Source organism: Micropterus salmoides, unplaced genomic scaffold (genome assembly GCF_014851395.1).
Source record: "Micropterus salmoides isolate LMB-PRFRI ecotype aquatic unplaced genomic scaffold, ASM1485139v1 Ms_hic_scaffold_18, whole genome shotgun sequence".
NCBI lineage: Eukaryota > Metazoa > Chordata > Actinopteri > Centrarchiformes > Centrarchidae > Micropterus > Micropterus salmoides.
The window spans coordinates 31,949,453-31,973,600 of NW_024040928.1; the positions used below are offsets into that span (position 1 = coordinate 31,949,453).

Sequence of the window (24,148 nt, forward strand, 5' to 3'; positions counted from 1 at the left end):
ACCATCTTGATGTCTTAAAGTTTACATTTATCAGATTTACCGTAGCATCCACTTATTTATCACATTTCTTCTTTCTTCATTCAGGAACTGCTGCTCCAGTGTGCCGACGTAAACTCAAGTCTAACCTGAAGAAGAAGTTCCAGTGTGTGTTTGAGGGGATTGCTAAAGCAGGAAACCCAACCCTTCTGAACCAGATCTACACAGAGCTCTACATCACAGAGGGAGGGACTGCAGAGGTCAATGATGAACATGAGGTCAGACAGATTGAAACAGCATCCAGGAAACCAGACAGACCAGAAACAACCATCAGACAAGAAGACATCTTTAAAGCCTCACCTGGAAGAGACGAACCAATCAGAACAGTGATGACAAAGGGAGTGGCTGGCATTGGGAAAACAGTCTTAACACAGAAGTTCACTCTGGACTGGGCTGAAGACAAAGCCAACCAGGACATACAGTTCACATTTCCATTCACTTTCAGAGAGCTGAATGTGCTGAAAGAGAAAAAGTACAGCTTGGTGGAACTTGTTCATCACTTCTTTCCTGAAACCAAAGCAGCAGGAATCTGCAGCTTTGAAGAGTTCCAGGTTGTGTTCATCTTTGACGGTCTGGATGAGTGTCGACTTCCTCTGGACTTCCACAACAATGAGGTCCTGACTGATGTTACAGAGTCCACCTCAGTGGATGTGCTGCTGACAAACCTCATCAGGGGGAACCTGCTTCCCTCTGCTCGCCTCTGGATAACCACACGACCTGCAGCAGCCAATCAGATCCCTCCTGAGTGTGTTGACATGGTGACAGAGGTCAGAGGGTTCACTGCTCCACAGAAGGAGGAGTACTTCAGGAAGAGATTCAGAGATGAGGAGCAGGCCAGCAGAATCATCTCCCACATCAAGACATCACGAAGCCTCCACATCATGTGCCACATCCCAGTCTTCTGCTGGATCACTGCTACAGTTCTGGAGGAGGTGTTGGAGACCAGAGAGGGAGGAGAGCTGCCCAAGACCCTGACTGAGATGTACATCCACTTCCTGGTGGTTCAGTCCAAACTGAAGAACATCAAGTATGATGGAGGAGCTGAGACAGATCCACACTGGAATAAAAAGAGCAGGAAGATGATTGAGCCTCTGGGAAAACTGGCTTTTGTGCAGCTACAGAAAGGCAATCTGATCTTCTATGAATCAGACCTGACAGAGTGTGGCATCGATATCAGAGCAGCCTCAGTGTACTCAGGAGTGTTCACACAGATCTTTAAAGAGGAGAGAGGGCTGTACCAGGACAAGGTGTTCTGCTTCGTCCATCTGAGCGTTCAGGAGTTTCTGGCTGCTCTTCATGTCCATCTGACCTTCATCAACTCTGGTGTCAATCTGCTGGCAGAAGAACAAACAACCTCCCGGCGGTCTAAAGTCTTCAGAGACAAACCTAAACTAACACATCTCTACCAGAGTGCTGTTGACAAGGCCTTACAGAGTCCAAATGGACACCTGGACTTGTTCCTCCGCTTCCTCCTGGGTCTTTCACTGCAAACCAATCAGACTCTCCTACGAGGTCTGCTGACACAGACAGGAAGTAGCTCACAGACCAATCAGAAAACAGTTGAGTACATCAAGAAGAAGATCAGTGAGGATCTGTCTCCAGAGAGAAGCATCAATCTGTTCCACTGTCTGAATGAACTGAATGATCGTTCTCTAGTGGAGGAGATCCAACAGTCCCTGAGTTCAGGAAGTCTCTCCACAGATAAACTCTCTCCTGCTCAGTGGTCAGCTCTGGGCTTCATCTTACTGTCATCAGAAAAAGATCTGGACGTGTTTGACCTGAGGAAATACTCTGCTTCAGAGGAGGCTCTTCTGAGGCTGTTGCCAGTGGTCAAAGCTTCCAACAAAGCTCTGTAGGTGGATATATGTGCAATTTCAAAAATGCTTTATTTTATATTTGACAAATAAATCATTTAGTTTGTGTCCATTGCTAATCCTTTTTCAGGCTGAGTGGCTGTAACCTCTCAGAGAGAAGCTGTGAAGCTCTGTCCTCAGTTCTCAGCTCCCAGTCCTCTAGTCTGAGAGAACTCGACCTCAGAAACAACAGCTTGAGAGATTCGGGAGGGACGTCTCTGTCTACTGGACTGTTAAGTCCACAATGTAAACTGGAAACTCTCAGGTCAGTAGCAAGCTTTTTGTTAAACTGTTGATCTATTAATTATCCTCGTCTGACTTTATGTTAATGTTAGTGAAAGTGGTCGATAGCTGTAGGATTTCTTTGAAGGATTTTATGTTTGTAATGGAGTAATTTACTGCTTCATCAATATTCAACTCTCCTTTAGAATCCACCAGGTTTTTTCTATGTCATGTTTTAAGCAAGCAAGATTGCGCCTGTGTTTGGCTTGGCCGTTGCTGCGTCGCATATGTGTCAACTTTCAGTGCTTGTACTGGTATGTTGTATTGTCATATCAGCCCTAATCTCAAACGATTGTGTCTCTGCTGTCCGGACTTATGATCGATGCTCATTGTTGGACATCAGAGAGTCTATGCAAAGACTCTTTGATAGCTGGGAAAGTACTGGCTCCTGTTTACGACCAGGGGCCCTGGTAATTAGAATCAGAATCAGAAATACTTTATATTTATTTAATCCCAAGAAGAGACTGAGAAGAAGGGGCTGCAGAGCTGGCGCTCAGGTCAAGATGCGGTGACTTTCCTGGATGGGGGTGCTCTGGCCTCAGTGTGGAGAACGAACTCGTTGGTTGTGGCCAGTTTCCCTCCAGGATGCGGGTGGAAATGCTCCCCAGCTGAAGCTCCCCTGGATGTCTCTACCTGTTGGAGGAGTACCTCTTCCCTCTCAGCGACATGCTGATGGGAATGCGGACCTGCCACTACCGATGGTTACTGTGCCTTCTGATCAGCAATTGACCGGTCACCGCAACTAGAGATCATGTGACCGTGCCATCTGTTTACGGTTAGTTCCGTCAGCTATTGTGGATGCCGGCATTCCATCATTGTTCCGGTTTGCCTTGCTCAATGCTGGTTCCATTTCAAACAAAACTTTTATTCTTAACAATATTTTTACCAGTGAGAATATGGATTTTATGTTCTTAAATGAAACGTGGCAATGGGAAAATGTGTTTGTTCACTTAAATGAGCTCTGTCCTGTCGGCTGCTCTGTTACTGGGGATGCCGCACAGATTCTTATGTAGAGCTATAAACTAAAGTTTTTCCTCTTATGAATGCAGATGCTCAAAGTAAAGAAAGAAAAAAGAAACTGTCAGTTCTTTTAAAATAAGTCTGAAGACTTTTCTTCTTACCATTGCTTTTAATTAACTATTTAAGAACTTACACTACACTGTAACTTTTACTGTCCTGTTTTCTTTTTCTTTGTTTTTAGATATTAACACTTTTTAAAAAGCTTAGAGTGCTCTTTTGATTCTACCATCTCATATGACTGATCTTCAGTTAACAGGGCCGAGTAGAATTACAAGGATTCTGTTTTGTCCACTGTTAACTTGTTGACACTTGAAACCCCTACAAATGGTTCAGAACGCAGCGGCGCATCTGGTTTTTGATCAGCCCAAAAGGACTCATGTCACTCCATTGCTGTGTGACCCCCACTGGCTACCCATAGCCTCCCGAATGAAATTCAAGTCACTAATGCCGCATACAGAGTGACTACTGGGTCTGCACCCATCTACCTAAACTCCATAACACAAGTTTACGTTCCTTCTTGGCCACTACTCTCCTCCAATGAACGCCGCCTGGCTTTGTCATCACTTCACACAAAGCAATCCCAGTCCCGGCTATTCTCATCTGTGACACCACGATGGTGGAACGAGCTACCACATGCCATCAGAGCAGGGGTGTCCCCCTCTAACTTCAGGAAGCTCATGAAAATTCATCTCTTCCGAAAACACTTTCTCTTACACCTCTAACTTGATTGCACTATTTTGTAAACTCGTACTTGTTTCCTAGGTATTTACCCCATTGATGCGATATGTGCTATTAGCTCTTACTGGTATTTATTGTCAGTTATAGATCTCGTGCTGTATTTGATGCTTTGTTGATGCTTTTATGTTGTTCCTCAAATGTATGTCGCTTTTGATAAAAGTGTGCCAAATGAGTAAATGTAATTGATAAAATGACTTTTGATCACATTCAATATTATGAGTAATGTTGTCAAATGTGTACATTTCTTTAAGACTGAGTGGCTGTAATCTGTCAGAGAGAACCTGTGAAGCTCTGTCCTCAGTTCTCAGCTGCCAGGCCTCTAGTCTCGGAGAGCTGGACCTGAGTAACAACGACCTGCAGGATTCAGGAGTGAAACTGCTGTCTGCTGGACTGGAAAGGCCACATTGTACACTGGAAACTCTCAGGTCAGAATTAAGCTGTTAAGCAAGATTTAAAACATCAGCTATTTATCTTGCTTTACGGTCATGTTAGTGAAGATGGTCAACATCTGAAGGATTTTCCTGCTGACATGATTTTCTAAAACACTGAGTTTACAATATTTTCCAAATTCCAGGTTGTCAGCTTGTCTGATCACAGAGGAAGGCTGTGCATCTCTGGCCTCAGCTCTGAGCTCCAACCCCTCGCATCTGAGAGAGCTGGATCTGAGCTACAATCATCCCGGAGAGTCAGGAGTGTCACTGCTTTCTGCTGGACTGGATAATCCACACTGGAGACTGGAAACTCTCAGGTTTGGATAGACAACAAGAGCTCACAAAAATTTCTCTAATTTCATGTCCTTCCGCTCTGGTTCATCATAATGAAGGATTTCTTATTTCTCTTAATCCTGTTCAGGGGAGTGAGAAGGCCTTATACTGGAAACAAGTGGATGTCCAGAAGTCTTATAGAAATATAATTCTTTTCATTAAATCATTCTTGATTTTTGCGTCAAAATGTCGGTCTCTCCTCCACTTTATTATAGACTGAAAAATCTCAACAACTACTCAATGTGTTGCGATTTAATCTTGTTCAAACTTTCATGGTCCATAGCAGATTCATTCATTGGCTTTCACTGAAATATTTCAACCGTTGGATGCATTATTATGAAATGTTGTTCAGACCTTCATGTTTACCCCAGGATGAATTATAATAACATTAGTGATTCTCTGAATTTTCTTCTAGCGCCATTATCGTATCAGAATTATTGTTATTATAAATATATGAAGGCTTATCGGGCCAATTTTAGGTTAAAAAAAAACCCCAATAAAAACGGAGCCAGTGGTGGAGGTCAAATTTCAGGTTTTTCAGTCAGGGTTTAGAAGACATCATGGCACTGAGACAGCACTGGTGAAAATTACAAATGACACACTAATTGCACCAATGGATTATCTGACAATGGACTTGTTTCTGTACTTGTCTTGCTAGATCTGAGCGCTGCTTTCAATACCATCGACCACCATATACTGTACTTCTACAGACTAGACTGGAAAATTTTAGAGGATCGGCCCTCAGTTGGTTTAAGTCCTGTTTGTTAGATCGGTCCCAATTTGTATATGTGAATAATGATTCCTCCATGCATACCAGAGTTAATCATGGAGAACCACAAGGTTTGGTGCTCAGACCAATCCTTTTTACTCCATATATGCTTCCTCTCGGTAGAATTATATGGAACGATGCCATTAACTTTCATTGCTATGCTGATGATACTCAGCTATATCTAGCGATCAGGCCGGATGATTTAAATCAGTTAGCCAAACGTCAAGTGTGCATACAAGATTTCAAAGCCTGGATGACCTGTAAATTCCTTATGCTGAACTCAGTCAAAACTGAAGTTATTTTACTTGGGCCCAAACACCTTTGAGATCTATACATTACATTTATCCAGTTAGCTGACACTTTTATCCAAAGCGACGTACAATTGTTATATATGTCAGAGGTCACATGCCTCTAGAGCAAATTGGGATTAAGTGTCTTGCTCAGGGACACATTGGTGGATGTGTCACAGTTGGGAGTTGAACCCGGGTCTCTCATGCCAAAGGATGTCCCTCAACCTGTATGTTATGCACATTTCAAGAACTGCCTACTTTCATTTATGTATCATTGCTAAAATCAGGAACATCCTGTCCCAAAACACTGCAGGAAAACTGATCCATGCATTCATTACTTCCAGGCTTGACTATCGCAATTCTTTACTAGCAGTCAGCACAATCAACTCTCTGAAGCCTCTGCAGCTGATCCAGAATGCAGCAGCGCGTGTTCTGTCTAGAGTCAAGATTAGAGAGCATATTTCTCCTGTTCTAGTCTCCCTACACTGGCTCCCTGTGAAATATAGAATATATTTTAAAATTGTTCTACTTACCTACAAAGCCTTAAATGGACAGGTACCGTTGTACCTCAAAGAACTCCTGATACCTTACTGCCCTAATAGAGCACTGCTCTCTCAAAATGCAGGGCTGCTTGTGGTGCCTAATGTAACTAAGGTTAGAATGGGACAAAGAGAATTTAGTTATCAAGCCTCTCTACTACTCACCACTTTTAAGGCTAAACTTAAGACTTTTCTGTTTAATAAAGATTTTAGTTAGGACAAGACTGAGCAAACTTTAAATTATTAAATCATTTATCATTTTATTTTGGGGATTTTATTCTGAATGTGTGTTATTTTGTGTTTTATTACACGCATTCTGTACTTTATGGTTTATTTTAATGCATTACAAAGTGTATTGGGACCATGTCTTTTGGTGATTTTGCATTTTAAATAAAACTTGACTTGACTTAACCAGTATATGGCATAAACCTAAATGATTATGTCATGACCAGGCTCAAAGGCCATGACAAAAAGTGGAAAAAGATGCAGCGATTCAATTAACAAGGTTTATTGCAACATAAGATAACCAAAATAATGCTTAAATTATGGGATGGGTTTGTCAGCAACATCGGTAGTGTCAGTGTGGATGAGTGATTGTAGTGTAGAGTGTTGTGGTGTTCAAATAAAACAAACGTAACGAAAACCAAAAGGTGTAGCCACTGGCAGGGAGGATGAGATGGTTGTTTGCAACTGGCAACCTCACAGCTAGATATCACTAAAACCTACACCTAAGAGAATCGCCTTCTAGGTGCTTTTTTGAAGTCAGATTTATCAACTCAAAAATCACAAATTTGTCTCAAAAGGCTTTACAATCTGTACATCATATGGCAATCTGTCCTTAGACCAGTTTCAAACATAAACGCTGCTGCTGGTCAAACATACAGAGGACAACATTTCACGTTCTGTTTTATCATGTGGGAGAACATCAATAAAAACGAGAGCAGATCAGCAGAGATTGTTTTCTTCTTCTTCTTGACAGCGAAAGAATCCTGGAGACAGTTGATTCAGCCTGATTCTCTGTCACAATGGCAAACTGAGGAACACTGCTTCATGTTGAACAGCAGTTAGGACTCAGGTTGGATAGAAAATCACTCTGACTGTGTTTCTTCCTCCAGGGTGGACCATGGTGGAGAGCAGAGGTTAAAACCTGGTCTGAGGAAGTGTAAGTGTGGATTCAATCTGACTCATGAGGACAACACACACACACACACATTTACTCATTTGGCAGACACTTTTCTCCAAAGCGACTTACATTTGAGGAACAACCTACGATCATTAACAGAGCATAAAATACAGCACAAGATCTAAAACTGACAATACATATTAATAAAAGCAGCAATAAATGCTAGTAAGTGCTAGTGGCACATATCACATCAATGGAGTAAATACCTAGGAAAAGAAGTTAGAGTCAACAAAAAAGTGCAATCAAAAAAAGGTTACTGTAGGGGATAGAAGACCACAGGAAGTGCATGTTAGATGTTAGGAGTTAGAGGTGTTATAAGAGGAAGTGTTCTTGGAAGAGATGAGTTTTCAAGAACTTCTTGAAATTAGAGAGTGAATTCCCTGTTCTGATGGCGTGTGGTAGCTCATTCCACCATTGTGGTGTCACAGATGAGAACAGCTGTCTGGCGGGAAGGATAGGTAGATTTGCTTATCGTCTGCGTAGCAGTGGTAAGAGGAGCCGTGCGAGCGAATGATCGGCCCCAGTGAGGTGGTGTAAATTGAGAAGGGGCCCAAGCACTGAGCCTTGGGGCCTCCCTGTGGAGAGGCAGTGGGAGGAGGTTAATTGTCCTTGCCACAAAACATTGTAGAAACGCCCAGAGAGATAGAATTCAAAGCACAGGAGTGCTTTACCTGAGATGCCCATTGCTGAGAGAGCAGATAGCAGGATCCTGTGGTTGACTGTGTCAAAGGCAGCTGATAGGTCAAGCAGGATAAGAACCGAGGATTGGGCTGCAGCTTTAGCTGACCTTAGGGCTTCTGTTACAGACAAAAGAGCAGTTTCAGTAGAGTGGGCACTCTTAAAAGCAGACTGATATGGATCCAGGAGGTCTTTCCGTGAGAGGAATTCTGAGACCTGTTTGAGGACTGCCCGTTCAATAGTTTCAGATAAAAATGGTAGAAGAGAAACTGGCCGATAGTTCTCAACTTGAGTTGGGTCAAGTGAGGGCTTTTTAATCAAGGGTGTAACCCGAGCCCTTTTGAAAGTGGCCGGGAAGGTCCCTGAACCAGAGAAGTATTTATTACATGAGTGATTGCCGGGACCACAGTAGGAGATATGGCTTGGAGGAGATTTTAAGGAATTGGGTCCAGTGGGCATGTAGTGGGACAGCTATGGGTCAGGAGTTCTGATACTTTGTTCTCTGTGAGAGGAGTAAACGAGGAGAGTGAAGTGCCATTGTCTTGGGAGGGCAGAGGAACAAATGTTACACATTAGCCTTGGTGTTTGTAGTCCTTGGTTTCACCTTGGGCCTTGGTTTCACATTGGTCCTTGGTTTCAATTACAATTACTCTTTCACCCCCCCTCAAGGCTTGAGGTTTGCCTTATGTCTGTGCCTAATGGCACTGTACCTCTTGAGTGAACTGGAAACCAGAGGAATAGTATGGTAGCACATGGCCCAAGTGTAGTTGTAGCCAGCAGCTTTAGGTGAGTAGGTGTGCTTAAGAAAAGGAAAAACGCTACTCTTTACTCATTCAACTTTATAGAAATGAACAACATCAGCACACAAACACAGAAGATAACCTTCAGATGTGTCTGATAAACTGCTGCTGTGTTGTGTCTCGTTCTCTCCATCAGATATCTGTGAACTCACACTGGACACAAACACAGCATACAGATTCCTCAAACTGTCTGACAACAACAGGATGGTGACAGTGGTGAGAGAGGAGCAGCCATATCCTGATCATCCAGAGAGATTTAACTTCTGGGAACAGCTGCTGTGTAGAAATGGTCTGACTGGTCACTGTTACTGGGAGGTCGAGTGGAGAGGAGGAGTTTATGTATCAGTGACTTATAGAGGAATCAGAAGGAGAGGAGAGAGAAATCAGTGTGTGTTTGGAATGAATGATCAGTCCTGGAGTCTTTTCTGCTCTCATGGTCATTACTCTGTCTGGCACAACAACAGAGAAACAGTCCTCCCTCTCTCCTCCTTCTCCTCCTCCTCCAACAGAGTAGCAGTGTATGTGGACTGTCCTGCTGGCACTCTGTCCTTCTACAGAGTCTCCTCTGACACTCTGATCCACCTCCACACCTTCAACACCACATTCACTGAACCTCTTTATCCTGGGTTTGGGTTTGGGTTCTGTTCCCATGGTTCCTCGGCGTCTCTGTGTTCTCTGTAGGAAGGAGACAGCTTTCAATCCTGTGGTTTAAATGTTGGTGGTGGACGAGGCTTCACTTTGGTTAACATCTTGTTCACTGTTTGTGCCTTTAATGTCAGAAATGTGTTTTCTTAGAAATGGTGAAATGATCTCCTCAGGGATGAACTTGTTGTGTACAAACTGTGTTGACTTTGATTTTCACTTTAATAAAGTTTTCTTGGAGCAGCATCTAGTAGCTGCTGATGGCTGCAGAGCTTCTCATTCACTTCAATAAAGGTTTGAAAACAAAAACTCAACAAATAGTCTCAATTTATTCTGCTGTTTGCACCTAACAAACACTGTTTTTACACAGTTTGGCCATTTATATTATATAACACGTAATATTATGTATTATTTGTGTTTATGTATTATATTTGTATAAAACTTACAGTTCTGCATGATGAGAAGTTTTCGCTTTTAAAAACTAAAAGGCTGATAACAAACTACTGTTACTTTTAAGTAAGTACCGGCTGTGAATTCTTCTTTTATCGTTGTCTATGAAGATTCTCAGTCATCCAGGTCATAGTTATCCAACGAAGGTTAAAATCAAGGGCAACTGGACTTGGTTGAAGATACTGGAAGACGTTTCAGTCCTTCATCCAAGGACTTCTTCAGTTCTGACTGACTGGCAGGGAAACTCAGCTATTTAACCTCAGTGGGGTTGTTGGCCTGGATCATCGATACCGCTGGTTCGTTAGTGTTCCTTGTTGCTGTGACGACAGTCGTTACAGTCGTTAAGACTACCTGTGGCCAAGACTGAACGACCATCGTTGGTACCTTCAGCTGAGGCCAATAGGTTACGTTTGTTGAGTTTCCTGGGAAGTGATGAAAGGACGGCATTGTAAGTGGGGGGATAAGTGGTGGCGTAGACCCCCTCCCCTGTTCAATGACGGCTTCTCAACCCTGGTGTAGATGGCTTCCTTGACACCTCTATCAAACCATCCATCTTCTCTGTCTAAAATGTGCACCTGGTGGTCCTCAAATGAGTGTCCTCTGTCCTTCAGATGTAAGTAGACTACAGAGTCTTGACCTGAGGAGTTGGCCCTTCTGTGTTGAGCCATGCGTTTGTGTAGTGGTTGTTTAGTCTCCCCAATATAGAGGTCTGTGCATTCCTCACTGCATTCGACCGCAATAAATTTTTGTTTTACTGAGCAAAATTTTATTAGATAACAGCCATTTTGTAAGGTATTGAAATCCGATTAAAGGGCAATTTGGATTTGCAGTAAATGAGGTAAATATAAATGACAGTATCATCTGCATATGGTCAAACAGAAGAATTAGAACAGATTAAAGGAAGATCATTAATAAAAATAAAAAGACATGGTTGTCACGATCTGGCTCATGGACTGTGACAAAATATGGAGACACACCGCAGGCCTACTAAAAGTTTAACAAAAGTAATTTATTTTAACAAAGAGTAAACAATAAATTTTACTATAACATAAACCAAAATATGTCATGTGAAAATCAGTCCAGTCAGTAGTGTTAGGTGTGGGTGAGTGAACGTATAGTGTAGGTGAAGGTGTTGAAATGTAGAAATAAAACAACAAGAACTCAAAATGACCGACGGCACATCCTTGACGGGGGACGCCTCTGCCGACGAAGAAAAGAGAAGAGTGAGGGGGAAGAGCGCGCACCGAAACTGCACTAGTGCCGGCTTAAATAATCTGCACACCCTGGGGCCCTCAGGTGTTCACGATTACCTAATAAGATGCACAGAGAGAGTTATACAAGACAGCCCTACAGGGGTCGTCACCCCCCCCCCCCCCCCCCTCTTAAGACGGGGTCCCCCAAAAGGATAAACCAAAAAAAAAACCCAAACCAAACAACCAACCCATTAACTCAAAATTACATTAAACAAAACATTCCTTTTTACCAGCTCTGTCCCCACACCCAACCTCTACAACCAGGTACCTGCAAATGAAGCATATTAAGAGGACAAGAGGAGATAGAGCAAGATAAAAATTGGACAGGGTAAACACTTTTTTAATCAACTGGGGCACGCGAAAGAGCATCTGCCATAACGTTATCACGGCCTTTTATATGCCTAATATCTAGACTGTGGGCTTGTAAAAACAAAGTCCACCGCATAAGACGTTGATTTGTACACCGTAACGAACTGAGAAAAGTCAGGGGATTATGATCAGTGTATACAACTACAGGACCACTTCCACAACTAACATACACTTCAAAATGTTAAAGTGCCCAGATGAGAGCCAGCGCCTCTTTCTCTATGGTCGAATAATTCATTTGATAAGAATTAAACTTCTTAGAGAAGTAGCAGATGGGCTTATCTATTCCCTCATGCTCCTGCAGCAACACAGCGCCAGCACCCACCTGACTAGCATCCACCTGAAGCTTAAAGGACTCATCCAGACGCGGTGCAGTCAGTACCGGAGCAGAACACAACAGAGACTTAACATTATCAAATGCACTCTGACAGCAAGAAGACCACACAAACTTAGTTTTACCCTTTAGAAGGTCCGTCAAAGGCGAAACTACAGTAGAAAAGTTTTTACAAAAACTACGGTAGTACCCCACCAAGCCCAAAAAATGCATCAGTTCTTTTTTAGTTGTTGGAACTGGAAAATGCAAAACAGAACAAACTTTAATGTCCATGGGTCGAACCCGCCCCTGCCCAACCACCCGCCCAAGGTAAGTCACGGTTGCCCTGGCAAACTCACACTTTGCCAAGTTGACCGTGAGACACACAGAGCTGGATAACTTCTAATTAACTTCTCAAGTTCAGAACCTTGTGATTTAGGCAAATGAACAAACAAACTCTCCAAATTCTGTAGCGTCTCTGAATTTTTTAGCCTACCACAAATCACCGGGTCATCAGGCTCCCTGACATCGGCCCCCCCATCAACTTTCCCATCAGGAACCACCAAACCTGGGGACACAGAATCAACAGTGAGCGAGGGACTAATAGTACCTTTACAACTGGATTCAGGTAAGACAGGAGAAACACGACTGTAATATGGTTTCAACAAATTTACATGACAGAGGCGGGATGACTTTCTCCGCTTAGGAGTGGCAATAACATAATTTTGTGCAGAGATTTTCTGTTTTACCGTATATGGGCCTGCATATTTAGCCTGGAATGGTGAACCAACAACCGGAGACAACATCAAAACCTGGTCCCCAGGACTAAACTCACGGCGCTCAGCTTGGCGATCATACAGCAATTTCATTTTGGACTGGGCCATCTCCAAGTTGTCACGGGCTTTCTCAATAGCTGTATATAGGCGATGACGAAAACCATTAACATAATCCGCTCAATTTTTTGGTGGATCTCCTTCTACCAAACCATCGCGAAAAACAGCTAAAGGTCCGCGTACCGTGTGGCCAAAAACGAGCTCATTTGGACTAAATCCAGTGCTCTCTTGCACTACTTCCCTGGCTGATAACATCAACCAGGGTAGTCCTTCTTCCCAATCTCCTCCGATCTCAGTGCAATAAGCACGTAACAGCGATTTCAAGGTTTGGTGAAAACGTTCTAACGCCCCCTGGCTCTGTGCATGATATGGTGACGCTAGATTATGCTGCACCTTCAACTGCTTCAGCACTTGTGAAAACACTTTAGAGGTAAAGTTAGAACCTTGGTCACTTTGAACAACGGATGGAATGCCAAAAATTGACATAAATTGTGTCAAAGCTTTAATCACTGACCTTGCTGAAATCGAACGCAGAGGATATGCAGCGGGATATCTTGTAGTTTGGCACATAATAGTCAACAGATATGAGCAACCTGATTTAGATGTAGGTAAAGGCCCCACACAGTCAATAATCAAATGATCAAAAGGTTTACCAATAGCTGGAATAGGACAGAGTGGCGCTGGTTTAATTGCTTGACTGGATTTACCTGTCACCTGGCAGATGTGACACGACTTAATATATTTGGAAACCTCGTGCTTCAATTTTGGCCAAAAAAAACACCGCAGGACACGGTCATACGTTTTTCTCACCCCTAGATGTCCTGACTCATCATGAGCAATTTTCAACACCAGATTACGAAAATCCTCAGGCACAACGATCTGAAACACCGGCTCACCGACAACATCTCCGTGGCATGGCACCCATTTCCGCACAAGCAATCCGTCCTGCAAAAAATAACCATGAGCGACATTTTTAATCTCACTCTCAGGGAGGACACCACTCAATAAACTGAGCAAAGACTGATCAGTCTGCTGGCTTTTCACCCAGTCATCCCGAGAAACAGACGGAGGAAGAGTAGGAAAAGTAATCCCACACTCTACGTCAACACTTGGCTCAGGCGCGCCTGGAGCGGCCACCCGGCTCTGTGCACGCATTACGGCACAGGCTGGAAACACCTCCGGAAAACTCAGACCACTTTCTCCATAATCATCCAATGTCAGCGGTTTAAAAACCACCACAGGAGACGGCGGCCCATCTGCCCACACTGCACCACCAGCCAGATCGTTCCCCAAAATCATCGCTACACCATCGATAGGCAGTGCAGGACGCACACCAACAGCAACAACACCGGTCACCAAATCGCACTCTAACATCATCTTATGCCGCGGTACAGGTATCAGGCCCATCTCCATCCCCTGCGTCAAAATGAAATCCCCCGTTTCTGTAGCAGATGAAAAAGACAATACAGACTGTACAATAAATGAATGTTTAGCGCCTGTATCACGCAAAATCTTTATTGGCACACGCTCCTCCTTACCAACCAAAGACACCACCGCATCAGCAATAAACGGTTCAAAACCATTACCAGAACCCAGGTCAACACATATGGGCTTTAGTTTTGAAACACTGGAGTAGGCCAGAGCAGGAGCAGATGATTGCGCAAAAGATTTACGTCTACTTCTAGACCTTAAAACAGGGCAGTGATCTTTCCAGTGGCCAGAATCTTGACAGTAATGGCACACCTTGCTGCTCTCATCTGTACTGCGCAAAGGTTTGGGCACATGTGAGGGACCAGCCATCAACGGAGCGCTATGACGAGAATTGCCATACTTACTTCTACATCTTAAGTCACCCCCAAAACTCACATCCCCAAAACATCCCTTATGTGTTAAGAAAAAATCATCCGCTAACTCAGCCGCTTTAAGTGCGGTAGTTGCCTTCTGCTCACTCACATACGTGGCCACACGCTGAGGAATGGAATTCTTAAACTGCTCCAACACAATTAATTCACACAGACCCTCAAATGTGTGAACTTTAGCAGCGGCGCACCAACGATTAAAGTGAGACAACAGGTCACGAGCATATTCCACATTAGTTTGTCTATCACCCTTTTCCCAGTTTCTAAATTTCTGACGATAAGCCTCAGGGACCAATTCATACGCTTTTAGGACAGCCGATTTTACAGTTTCATAATTTAAACTACTACTACCACTTAATGCTGAATAGGCTTCCTGGGCCCTTCCAGTCAGGACGCATCAGCCACTCGCTCAAAAAGGTTAAAGAATGTGTCCGGATCCTTCTCATTAAATTTTGGCACCAGACGCAAACTAGCCCCAACATCCACAGAACACTGGGCAACTTCCGAAGAAAATGACTGTTCATTACCCGACACATCAGATGAAATCCTACCATCTCTAATCAACTTTAATTTATACTCCTGCAGCTCCAATTTCTTTACCTCCGTTTGCTGCCTTACTTTTTCCAACGTAACCTGGCGCTCTGTTTCTTCCTTCAGCTGAAGCATCAGTAACTCCTTTCGCTGCTCAAACGTCAACCCCGACATCAACACGGACTCTGACATTGCCACGTCCGACAAACACTCTTCTTTCCGCAAGACCCCCGTCTTCCATAAAGCGGATAAGACAGCACTTTTTACTTCATCTTTAAGTTTCTTATCAGATACAGCAATACTATAATGCTCAGCTATCTGCAACAACTGTTCCTTCGTACAGTATTTAATAAACGTTTCTGACGGCGACTCAAAAAATTCCAAAACGGAAGCCATACTTTACCAACTGGATCCAACAGAATGCACAGTGTAACAACCCGAACGCATGCGTGAGGCCCGACCAGCCTCAGGAATATTCCCCCCTAACTGCCTAGCCAAATCTTACAAAAACTCACCCCTAGTCTTCATGCGGCTTGCGGCGGGTATTTACGCACTGGAAACCAGCGGATTTGTAAAGCGACCTGTTACCAGGCAACTTCACGAAATCACGCGGACGTGCTCCCAAGACAGCTGTCAAGAACAGCTGACACTAACCACGTTGCCACAATATTAAGCAAAAAAAAAAAAAACTGACGCAACCCAAAGGGGAAACGCCATTAATCCTACCAGGGGAAACTCCAAAACCCAGCGCATCAGGGAAGCACACTTACCTTCTCTTTGGACCATGACCAAACGACTCCCGTGAAAAACGAGGCAACATACCCACCTCAAGAGTGTGGTGCGTCTCCAAAACCAAACAACCTACCCACACGCGCACCGGTGACTAATCGTCCGGCCAACCACGTGTCAACCAAACTTTCTCATAAATTAATCTAAACAACTAAATAGTCTACAACTTACCCAAATGGACGAGCCCCCATTTGTCACGATCTGGCTCATGGACCGTGACAAAATATGGAGACACACCGCAGGCCTACTAAAAGTTTAACAAAAGTAATTTATTTTTAACAAAGAGTAAACAATAAATTTTACTATAACATAAACCAAAATATGTCATGTGAAAATCAGTCCAGTCAGTAGTGTTAGGTGTGGGTGAGTGAACGTATAGTGTAGGTGAAGGTGTTGAAATGTAGAAATAAAACAACAAGAACTCAAAATGACCGACGGCACATCCTTGACGGGGGACGCCTCTGCCGACGAAGAAAAGAGAAGAGTGAGGGGGAAGAGCGCGCACCGAAACTGCACTAGTGCCGGTTTAAATAATCTGCACACCCTGGGGCCCTCAGGTGTTCACGATTACCTAATAAGAAGAGTTATACAAGACAGCCCTACAGGGGTCGTCACAATGGTAATGAAGTTATATTTTTAACCGGGTTGTCCAGGATTATATAGCCAGCATGAAACAACACGGTAAAAATGCACACATTCTCCTTTACATCTTTCCTTGACCTCATGACATTTTCCATCGTGGTCAAAGAAAAGTGACAAGTTCTTTTACTTTTTGACAGCAGCTCAGCTTTCATCACTGTGTGAAGTCATGTCACTGACCTTCCTGATGGTGACGCTGAACTGAGCTGTCATGCTCTGGTCGATGCCTTCGATCTGCCGTACGCACTCACAGACGGCCTCCGTCGTCGACACCACAGAGGCCGAACCCTGAACACAAAAACATACAGGTTTGATTCCCAGAAAACACAGCAGCACATTCAAAAACAGTTTTAAAACTCTAAAACTACATTTTAAAATGTAGTTTCTAAGTTTTAAAATGTAGTTTCCAGCTCAGGACAGACACAGGAAACAGCGTCAGGCAGAAGTCACACTGTACCGTCAGGACTGACCCGAGTTTCTACAAAGATGTTAGTGATGTTTCTACAGCGAGAACATAGAAGAGAAATGGACCAAGAGTCTTACAAGAAATGTCAGCAAAGCTGAAGACAATTGATGACACACATATCCTAGATTTTTATCCAGATCCCTGTTGTTGTTTGAAACTGTACCAGGAACTGTATGAAGATAGGAAATCATTCTGAGGGGAACTGAAATCAATACTGCAGGTTAGATTTTACTCAACAAATTCATCATTAATCAATCTCTTTTCCACCGAATCATCTCTTTTTAACCAGTACATTGTGGCTTCTTGAGCAGCAGTGGGATTTTTGGGAAGGGGGGCAAACGTAAAACCAGCCAACAGATTTTAATCCTGGTCAGATCAAACATGTCCAACTGCCTCTCTACAGCTCAGAGGACAAGCTGATGTGATGGAGACTGGAACATTAATGGTGGGTCGGAGGTCGGAGCTGGGAATGATGTCACACCCAAGTTGACGGCGTTCCAGTTAACAAGTCGGAAAACCTCACACGGCCAGCCGCTGTTTACAACTAGCCAGGTTAGCCATTTTAACACCAGCAGATAAAAAAAACGCATTGTGCTGTATTTACTCACACTAAACACAGTAGCAACAAGACCGCAGACAGCAGCTGGACAGCACTTTGTGTAAGAGGCACAAGTACACAGAAGGGCTAATAAACAGTATAAACTACAGCTTTCACTAACTGTTGATAATCGGAGCAGCCATCTTGGATCACAAAGTCGGGGTAGTGCGGTTCTCCCGACTTTCCAATTCCAACTTAAGGGGGCGGCCGTTCACTTTGAAACTGACATCTTACCATTCCTGTAAAACTCTCCTAAAACACCTTTCCAAGGTGACCCAAAGTAAACTGAATGAGGTTCTTGAATCACTTGGACTAAATGGTTTTTGGCTTCTCTGAAAGATAACTTTCTAAAGAGTCCAACCCAACAGTCAGAATGGAATAATATAAGTTTGAACATATTAACAATAGAAGTTTTTCATTTCTGCTAGAAAATGTGTGCTAAGCATGCAGACAACTATAGCTGAAAGCCATATTAGCTAAACACTGGGGCCACAGCACAAAACTTTACTTAGCACAAGTTTAAATTTTATAGCAATACCTCAGAAAATTTATATTTTACACACAGTCTGTCTACTCTAGCAGCTGCTGCAGCATCAATCCATGTTAGCCGGCAGCTTTACACAGATGTGTTTGTTGCTGGTAGATCATGAACTTCCTACTTGAAGATAGATATCGTTATTTTCAGAATTTTATTGGCTACATAAAGTGCCGTGCATCTGCACTATTGGCTCGGCCTACCAACAAAATAGGGGCTGGCACTTCATTACATCACAGGCTCTCATTGGCTATTAGCTGTGGACGGGACTTGTAAGCTCCTATTTGGTCGAATTAGGTGTCAATTGAAAGGTCAAAGTTCAACAACCATTTTGAAATCACAGGTGTTTACATCCAAACAGGAGTTACTATGGTTATAATGAAATATTAGGCACGTCCCAGTCAGCCTTCCACCACACTCCTCCACCAACCCCCGGATCAGTTCTCCCGTGCCTCCTCACTTCCTCAGCCCCCCAGGGTCCCTCGGCTCTCTGGTCTCAGTCTCCACGGTTCCCCGTGCCTGCGTTTCCCCCTTTCCCTCAACTCCAGTCCCTTAAACCCTTTTTTCCTAATAAAGCCAGTTAATCTTGAGCGCTACATTTGGGTCCACTCTGTCCATCTCACAACAACATCTCAGTCATCTCATAGCGCTTTTCATAAAAGAGCAAGTCTAGACCATACTCTCTGATATTATTTACAGAGAGTAAATACCTGACAATTCCCACCAAGAGCAGCACTAGGCGATGAAAAACTTCCTTTAAGAGGCAGAAACCTCGAGCAGAACCATAGCTCAGGGTGGGCGGCCATCTACCTCGACCAGTTGGGGGTGAGAGAGAGACAGAGAGGTCATGACTTGTGGGGCTGTTGCGTTGTACGCGAGAAACTGTAATGACAAGAACAGAAAGTTGTAAACACTTGTCGTAATTCAAGAGAGATGTGAACCTTGAGGGGACAATGAAAAATGTGAGTCTACCATGAAAATTGGGAAGGTTAGCAAGTATGCAAACTGGAGCTAACCTCTGTTGCTCTTTGTTTACTTCTGTACCACAGCCTGCTGTGTGTGATGTCATATTAGTCTTCTGCACATGCAGGTCACTTTCAGGACGTACTGTTCTACAAAAAGAGTCCTCACAAATACTGTTTAACACACAGTGTTCTCACAAATACAGTTTTACACACAGTGTCCTCACAAATACTTTTTTACAGACAATGTCCTCACAAATAATGTTTTACACACAGAGTCCTCACGAATCTGATACACTTTGTGGTCAACATACTGAACTTCTGGGTGAATCTGGGGGCCGTGTGACACATTTTGGGTTCATCAGATCCTGTTCAGGGCTCCAACAAAGTTTCTGTCGGCCCTGAATATTTGTGAAATGTTACTGAGAGAAAGAAGAAGTGTGATATAAAGCTTGTTGTAATGAATGTTGTTGTGTTTGTGAGAAAGAGTGGGCTCTGCTATGAATCAGTGTGAGGACAGAGACTACAACCAATGTACGAATGACATCTTTCAGTTCTGAGCTCATAGTTTATCAGATAGTTGGTTATCACCATCTAGTGGACAAGTAGCATAACTACATCATCTGATGTGTGATTCCTCTGACACTGACTGGTGCTGTCCTCAGCTGGCCAGCCTCGCTAGCTCCTCCCACGGGTTGGCCCGAGCTTCCCCCGCCGACACTTGCAGCGCTTCTCAAACGTTCAAGCACATTTTATGTCCACCATCACTTTTTGTAAAAATGCAATATTCGACATCTACGATTTCTTGCCTCAAAACTTCTCAGAAGTGGATTTAGTGATGAAATAGTGAACGAAACTTATAAAAGACGTTCTGTTGTTGGCCTCTCCCTCTGCTGCTTCCCACTTCTCCCGTGTTGTGGGTGACGCACCCTTCCGCTACGTAGCTAAAATGGCGGTTGTTGAGGGTCAGAAGTGTCCACACTCAACTTTTTGGCCGTTATGAGTGCACCATCCGGGTGCTCACAATGCACTGAATTTTGCTGTACTTCTCAGTGTGAAAACATGCCCTCAAAATAGTGTAAGTATAGAAGTGCGCAAATTGAGACAGCATGGGTTTCTGCCACAGGTTAGACCGGTTTGACGTCACTCTGATGTTTTTTAGACTCTGAAGTTCTGACGATGTGACGACGTCCTCAGATCAGATGCACACAGACAGCAGGAGTGAAAACAGCTTTGAAACAAACAAACCACAGTGAAATGCATTGTACAGCTGACACCTAAATAAAATAAAACCAGACAGCATTGTCATGGGAATTTCATGAGAACCATCTTTAAAACACTGCCATGTAACTAATCTCACTCCAGACTCTTGGGTACGGGGTCAATGGAAGGTAAATGTGTGTGATGCTTTAACATATGTCCAGAGGGGTCATGACTGTAAGTGGTTCACCACATGTACATTGGACATGGGTGTCTTTCTATAGTTCCAGATTGAGTGTCCCCCAGTGAACACTGAAAGACACCATGTTCATTTGATATACTGTAGTACTCCGACCCTGAGACTAAGATAAAAGCTGCATGAGCTGTTACACGGGAGCTCACTCAGATGATACTCTCTGATGTGTATGTGTCCCCGTGAGTTCCTTCTGCAGAAGACTTGAATAAAATTCAAAGAAGATGAGTCATAATATCAAGGCTAAGACTGATGACTGTGCACCACACTGACATGATAAAATGTCTGTGGATTGAATATTAGTGAAATAAATTATGTTTTACTCACATTATAGGCACACTCTCCTGAGCTTCTTGCTGTGCAAAGTCATTTATGAAACCCTTTAAATCCAGATGGCAGTCCAAATTAACGGGTCTGTCCCAGTGAGCTCTTCATAAAGATTTGATAAAAAGATCGTTCTGGATAGGCCACAGTCCCTGGAATTGTTAAGAAAAGCAGTATAACGATGCAGTCTACTCCAAAGCTTGCAGAAATGCAGTGGTTGTCCACAACCAACATCTTCGTTAGTTGTATAGCGTTAATGTCCCATTTGCTGTCACTTCACATGCTAGCTGCTCTTATGTGTGGATTTTGCTAATCTACTATCTGCAAGTTTTACCTCAAGTAAATAACACCTGCACATAATACTTATTTATTCCAGCATCCTTTGCACTATGCTCCATCGCACTGTGTACATGTCTGTGTACCTGCATATCACATCCACCTCCGACGTACATAATGATAATAATAATAATGATCTAAATCATTTACTCCTGCATCTTTTGCACTTGTTCACTGCACTGTTTGTCAATTTGTGTTTGTATATTTGTGTTCAGTATTCTTTATTCTGTAGCCTTTGTTTGATTTTATTATAGTTTTTATTATAGTATTATTGTATGAGTAAGCACATCGTGAGCAATGTACAATCCACAATCAAATTCCTTGTATGTGTACAAATACCTGGCAATAAAGCTGATTCTTGTTCTGATTAAAAAAGATAATGACCCACAGTTCTGTGTGGGCCCACAATACTTGTGTACTTACTGTAGAGTTATGTTTTAATGGAGTGTTGTATGTCAAAGTATGTAGTATTTCGTATTTGTTATTGAATATGAATGATATCAAGTGTGAGACAGAGACACCAACTCACTGACTATTAGAAATACCTACTGCAACACATAAGGAATCAATTGCATGTAAACATTGAGTTCCACGCTTCGCCATGACACAGGAAGTTGTTATAACTTGACTGTACATCAGGGCTAATCAATTATAAATTCAGTCAGGCCAGATTTCAAAACTAGGACCTTTCTCAGGATTGGGGATGGGTATAATTTTATTCATACTCTTTATTGATGCACCTTATTGGTTCAGTTCTTTATCAATACTATGATCAGTTCCTTTTCATTACTAAAAAAAATGCCTTTAAAAAAATAATTTAATATTTTTTTATATCCAATTGTTATTAATAGAGCAGCAACATCACTAATATCTCACTGGAAACACATCTAAAATGTCAGTAAAAAAAATCATATTTCTGACATGAAAATACTTTCTGAAGTTTACAAATAATGATGAACTCAGTCCCCATCAGTCCTTCCTCCTGTCCTCCTACTCCTCCTGCAGCTGGTGGACAGGAACTGGTTTGTCTCAGCCAACAGCTGACACAAGGCCCTACACAGCTGCAGTGGATGAGCAGATTAAAATATTCGTTCATGCGTTCTAAATGTTTATGCTAAACAGGTGTGTTGATAAAGTTTTGGCTTTTTACTCACAAAGGTTTTATTGCACCACATACTTACGCTAAAGAGTGAAGTTGTCACAAACTTTGATAAAGTCAGTTGATCTGCTGGCTGACTGTGCTCCGTGTGTGTTTGTGTGTGTGTGTGTGTGTGTGTGTGTGTGTGTGTGTGTGTATGGTTGAGTCCTGGATTGGCGATCACATGTGAAACTCTCAGGAGAGATGAGAAGGAAACAAAGTAGCTTTCCCGTTATATACTCATGTTGTCATATCAGATTATGTTTGCTGAGCCAACCAGGTTGCTTCTGGGCTGGATGTACCCGCAGGCCACCAATTGAATAGGGCTGCTGTGGAGGATAAACCTTTTTAATGTCCCACCCCATCCAGGCTGTGATTGGTCGGTTCACAAAAAGTGACATTGATGAGCATTTTTATTTACAGGATGAAGGCACCTGAGCTTCAGAGATTAACTGAAAGATAGTTAGTTAGGTAGGTAGGTGGACTAGTGGACAGTAACTGTTTGCATTATGGAAAATATTCAATTCCACCACAGAGGGTTAAAAACAATACAGGACAGTAGATGAGACCAACAGCAAACACACAGTTTGAGTGAACAAGCTGATTTAAAAACACTAATGTACATAACATAACACACCCAGCTGCAGAATGAGGTCTGTCTTCTTCTTCATTCCTGTCATTCCTGAGACTCTTCCTGAGAGTTTCTCTCTATTCAAACTTTTTCCTCGTCTCTTGAGACGAACTGAGTGAAAATAGATTCCTTGTGTTGAGTTTTAGCTTTTGTTTTCAAAGGTTTTGATGGAGTTTAGTTTGAGTTTTCCTGAGCAGAATGATAATCAATAATAAATGCAGAAAAACATCTCCCCCAAAAGTCTGATGATTCTGTAAAATATTTACAGTGCTTGAAGTGGAAAACAAAAGGTGGCAGTTCTCCCCGTTCACATGTTGGTGTGTGACCTGGGCTCCTGCCTGGTGTGTCTGTTGATCTGGTACTGAGTGCCTGTTCTTGTTCCGCTATGATTAGTGCTTCTGTGCTGTCCCATGAAGGTTCTTCCTCCTGATCCTCACCCTCGGGTTTCTGCTGCCTGAGGTATTCATTTAACCCTTCATCTTTGGGGGCCATCTTCATAATGGATTCCTGGATCTTTGTTGTTTCATCCTGGACAGTGGTCTTGACCCTCGACAGACCCCCTCGCTCCACTTAGTGTTCAGTCTCAGGGGGCTGGATTTGGGGTGAAAGCCTTTATGGCTTATTGTGTTTATCTTGTATCCAAGTATCTCCCAGATCACTGTTGCTGTGGGGTATATCAGCTCATTGTTCTCAGCTATGGTTTTAGTAGAGATAGAATCGAATACTGCATTCACATCTTCCAGCAAACTTTCAGAGGGTACTTAGCCTTGCCAATCAGGATTGTTGTAATTGGGGATCCAGCTTGGTCATGTGTTAAGTGAGTCTGTGCCGTAAGGCTTGGGAGTGTAAGGATGATGAAGATATCTCCACCCTGATCTGTCGTCTTGGCTCCCCCTTGCATTGGCATGTTTGTTGTACCTCAGCCTCTGTTATTGATGTTTGGAAACATCCTCTAGTCTTTGCATCTAACCCCTCTCATTGCTTTTATAGTAGCATTGCAATAGTTAAGTTTTCTGCTCTAGTCCATGAATGTTTTCAGCACAGTCCAGGTCTCAGCTGTCCCAGAGGTCCCAATATC

The 24,148-nt window shown here is 43.0% G+C and overlaps 1 protein-coding gene across 2 annotated transcripts in view; it reads left to right on the top strand.

Annotated features, from left to right (window-relative positions):
- The window catches only part of LOC119909376 (NLR family CARD domain-containing protein 3-like), a 622,129-nt gene that overhangs the window by 556,627 nt on the left and 41,354 nt on the right, over positions 1 to 24,148 (top strand). Inside the window, exons 6-11 of one of the 2 annotated variants that reach the window (XM_038727579.1) lie at positions 85 to 1,888; positions 1,981 to 2,154; positions 4,181 to 4,354; positions 4,504 to 4,677; positions 7,407 to 7,453; positions 9,089 to 9,903. In XM_038727579.1, coding sequence (XP_038583507.1) covers positions 85 to 1,888; positions 1,981 to 2,154; positions 4,181 to 4,354; positions 4,504 to 4,677; positions 7,407 to 7,453; positions 9,089 to 9,633 — 2,918 coding nt within the window. In that variant the 3' untranslated portion in view covers positions 9,634 to 9,903. Of the gene's footprint in view, positions 1 to 84; positions 1,889 to 1,980; positions 2,155 to 4,180; positions 4,355 to 4,503; positions 4,678 to 7,406; positions 7,454 to 9,088; positions 9,904 to 24,148 lie in introns of those variants that run through there. The other variant, XM_038727578.1, reaches the window with a different exon arrangement.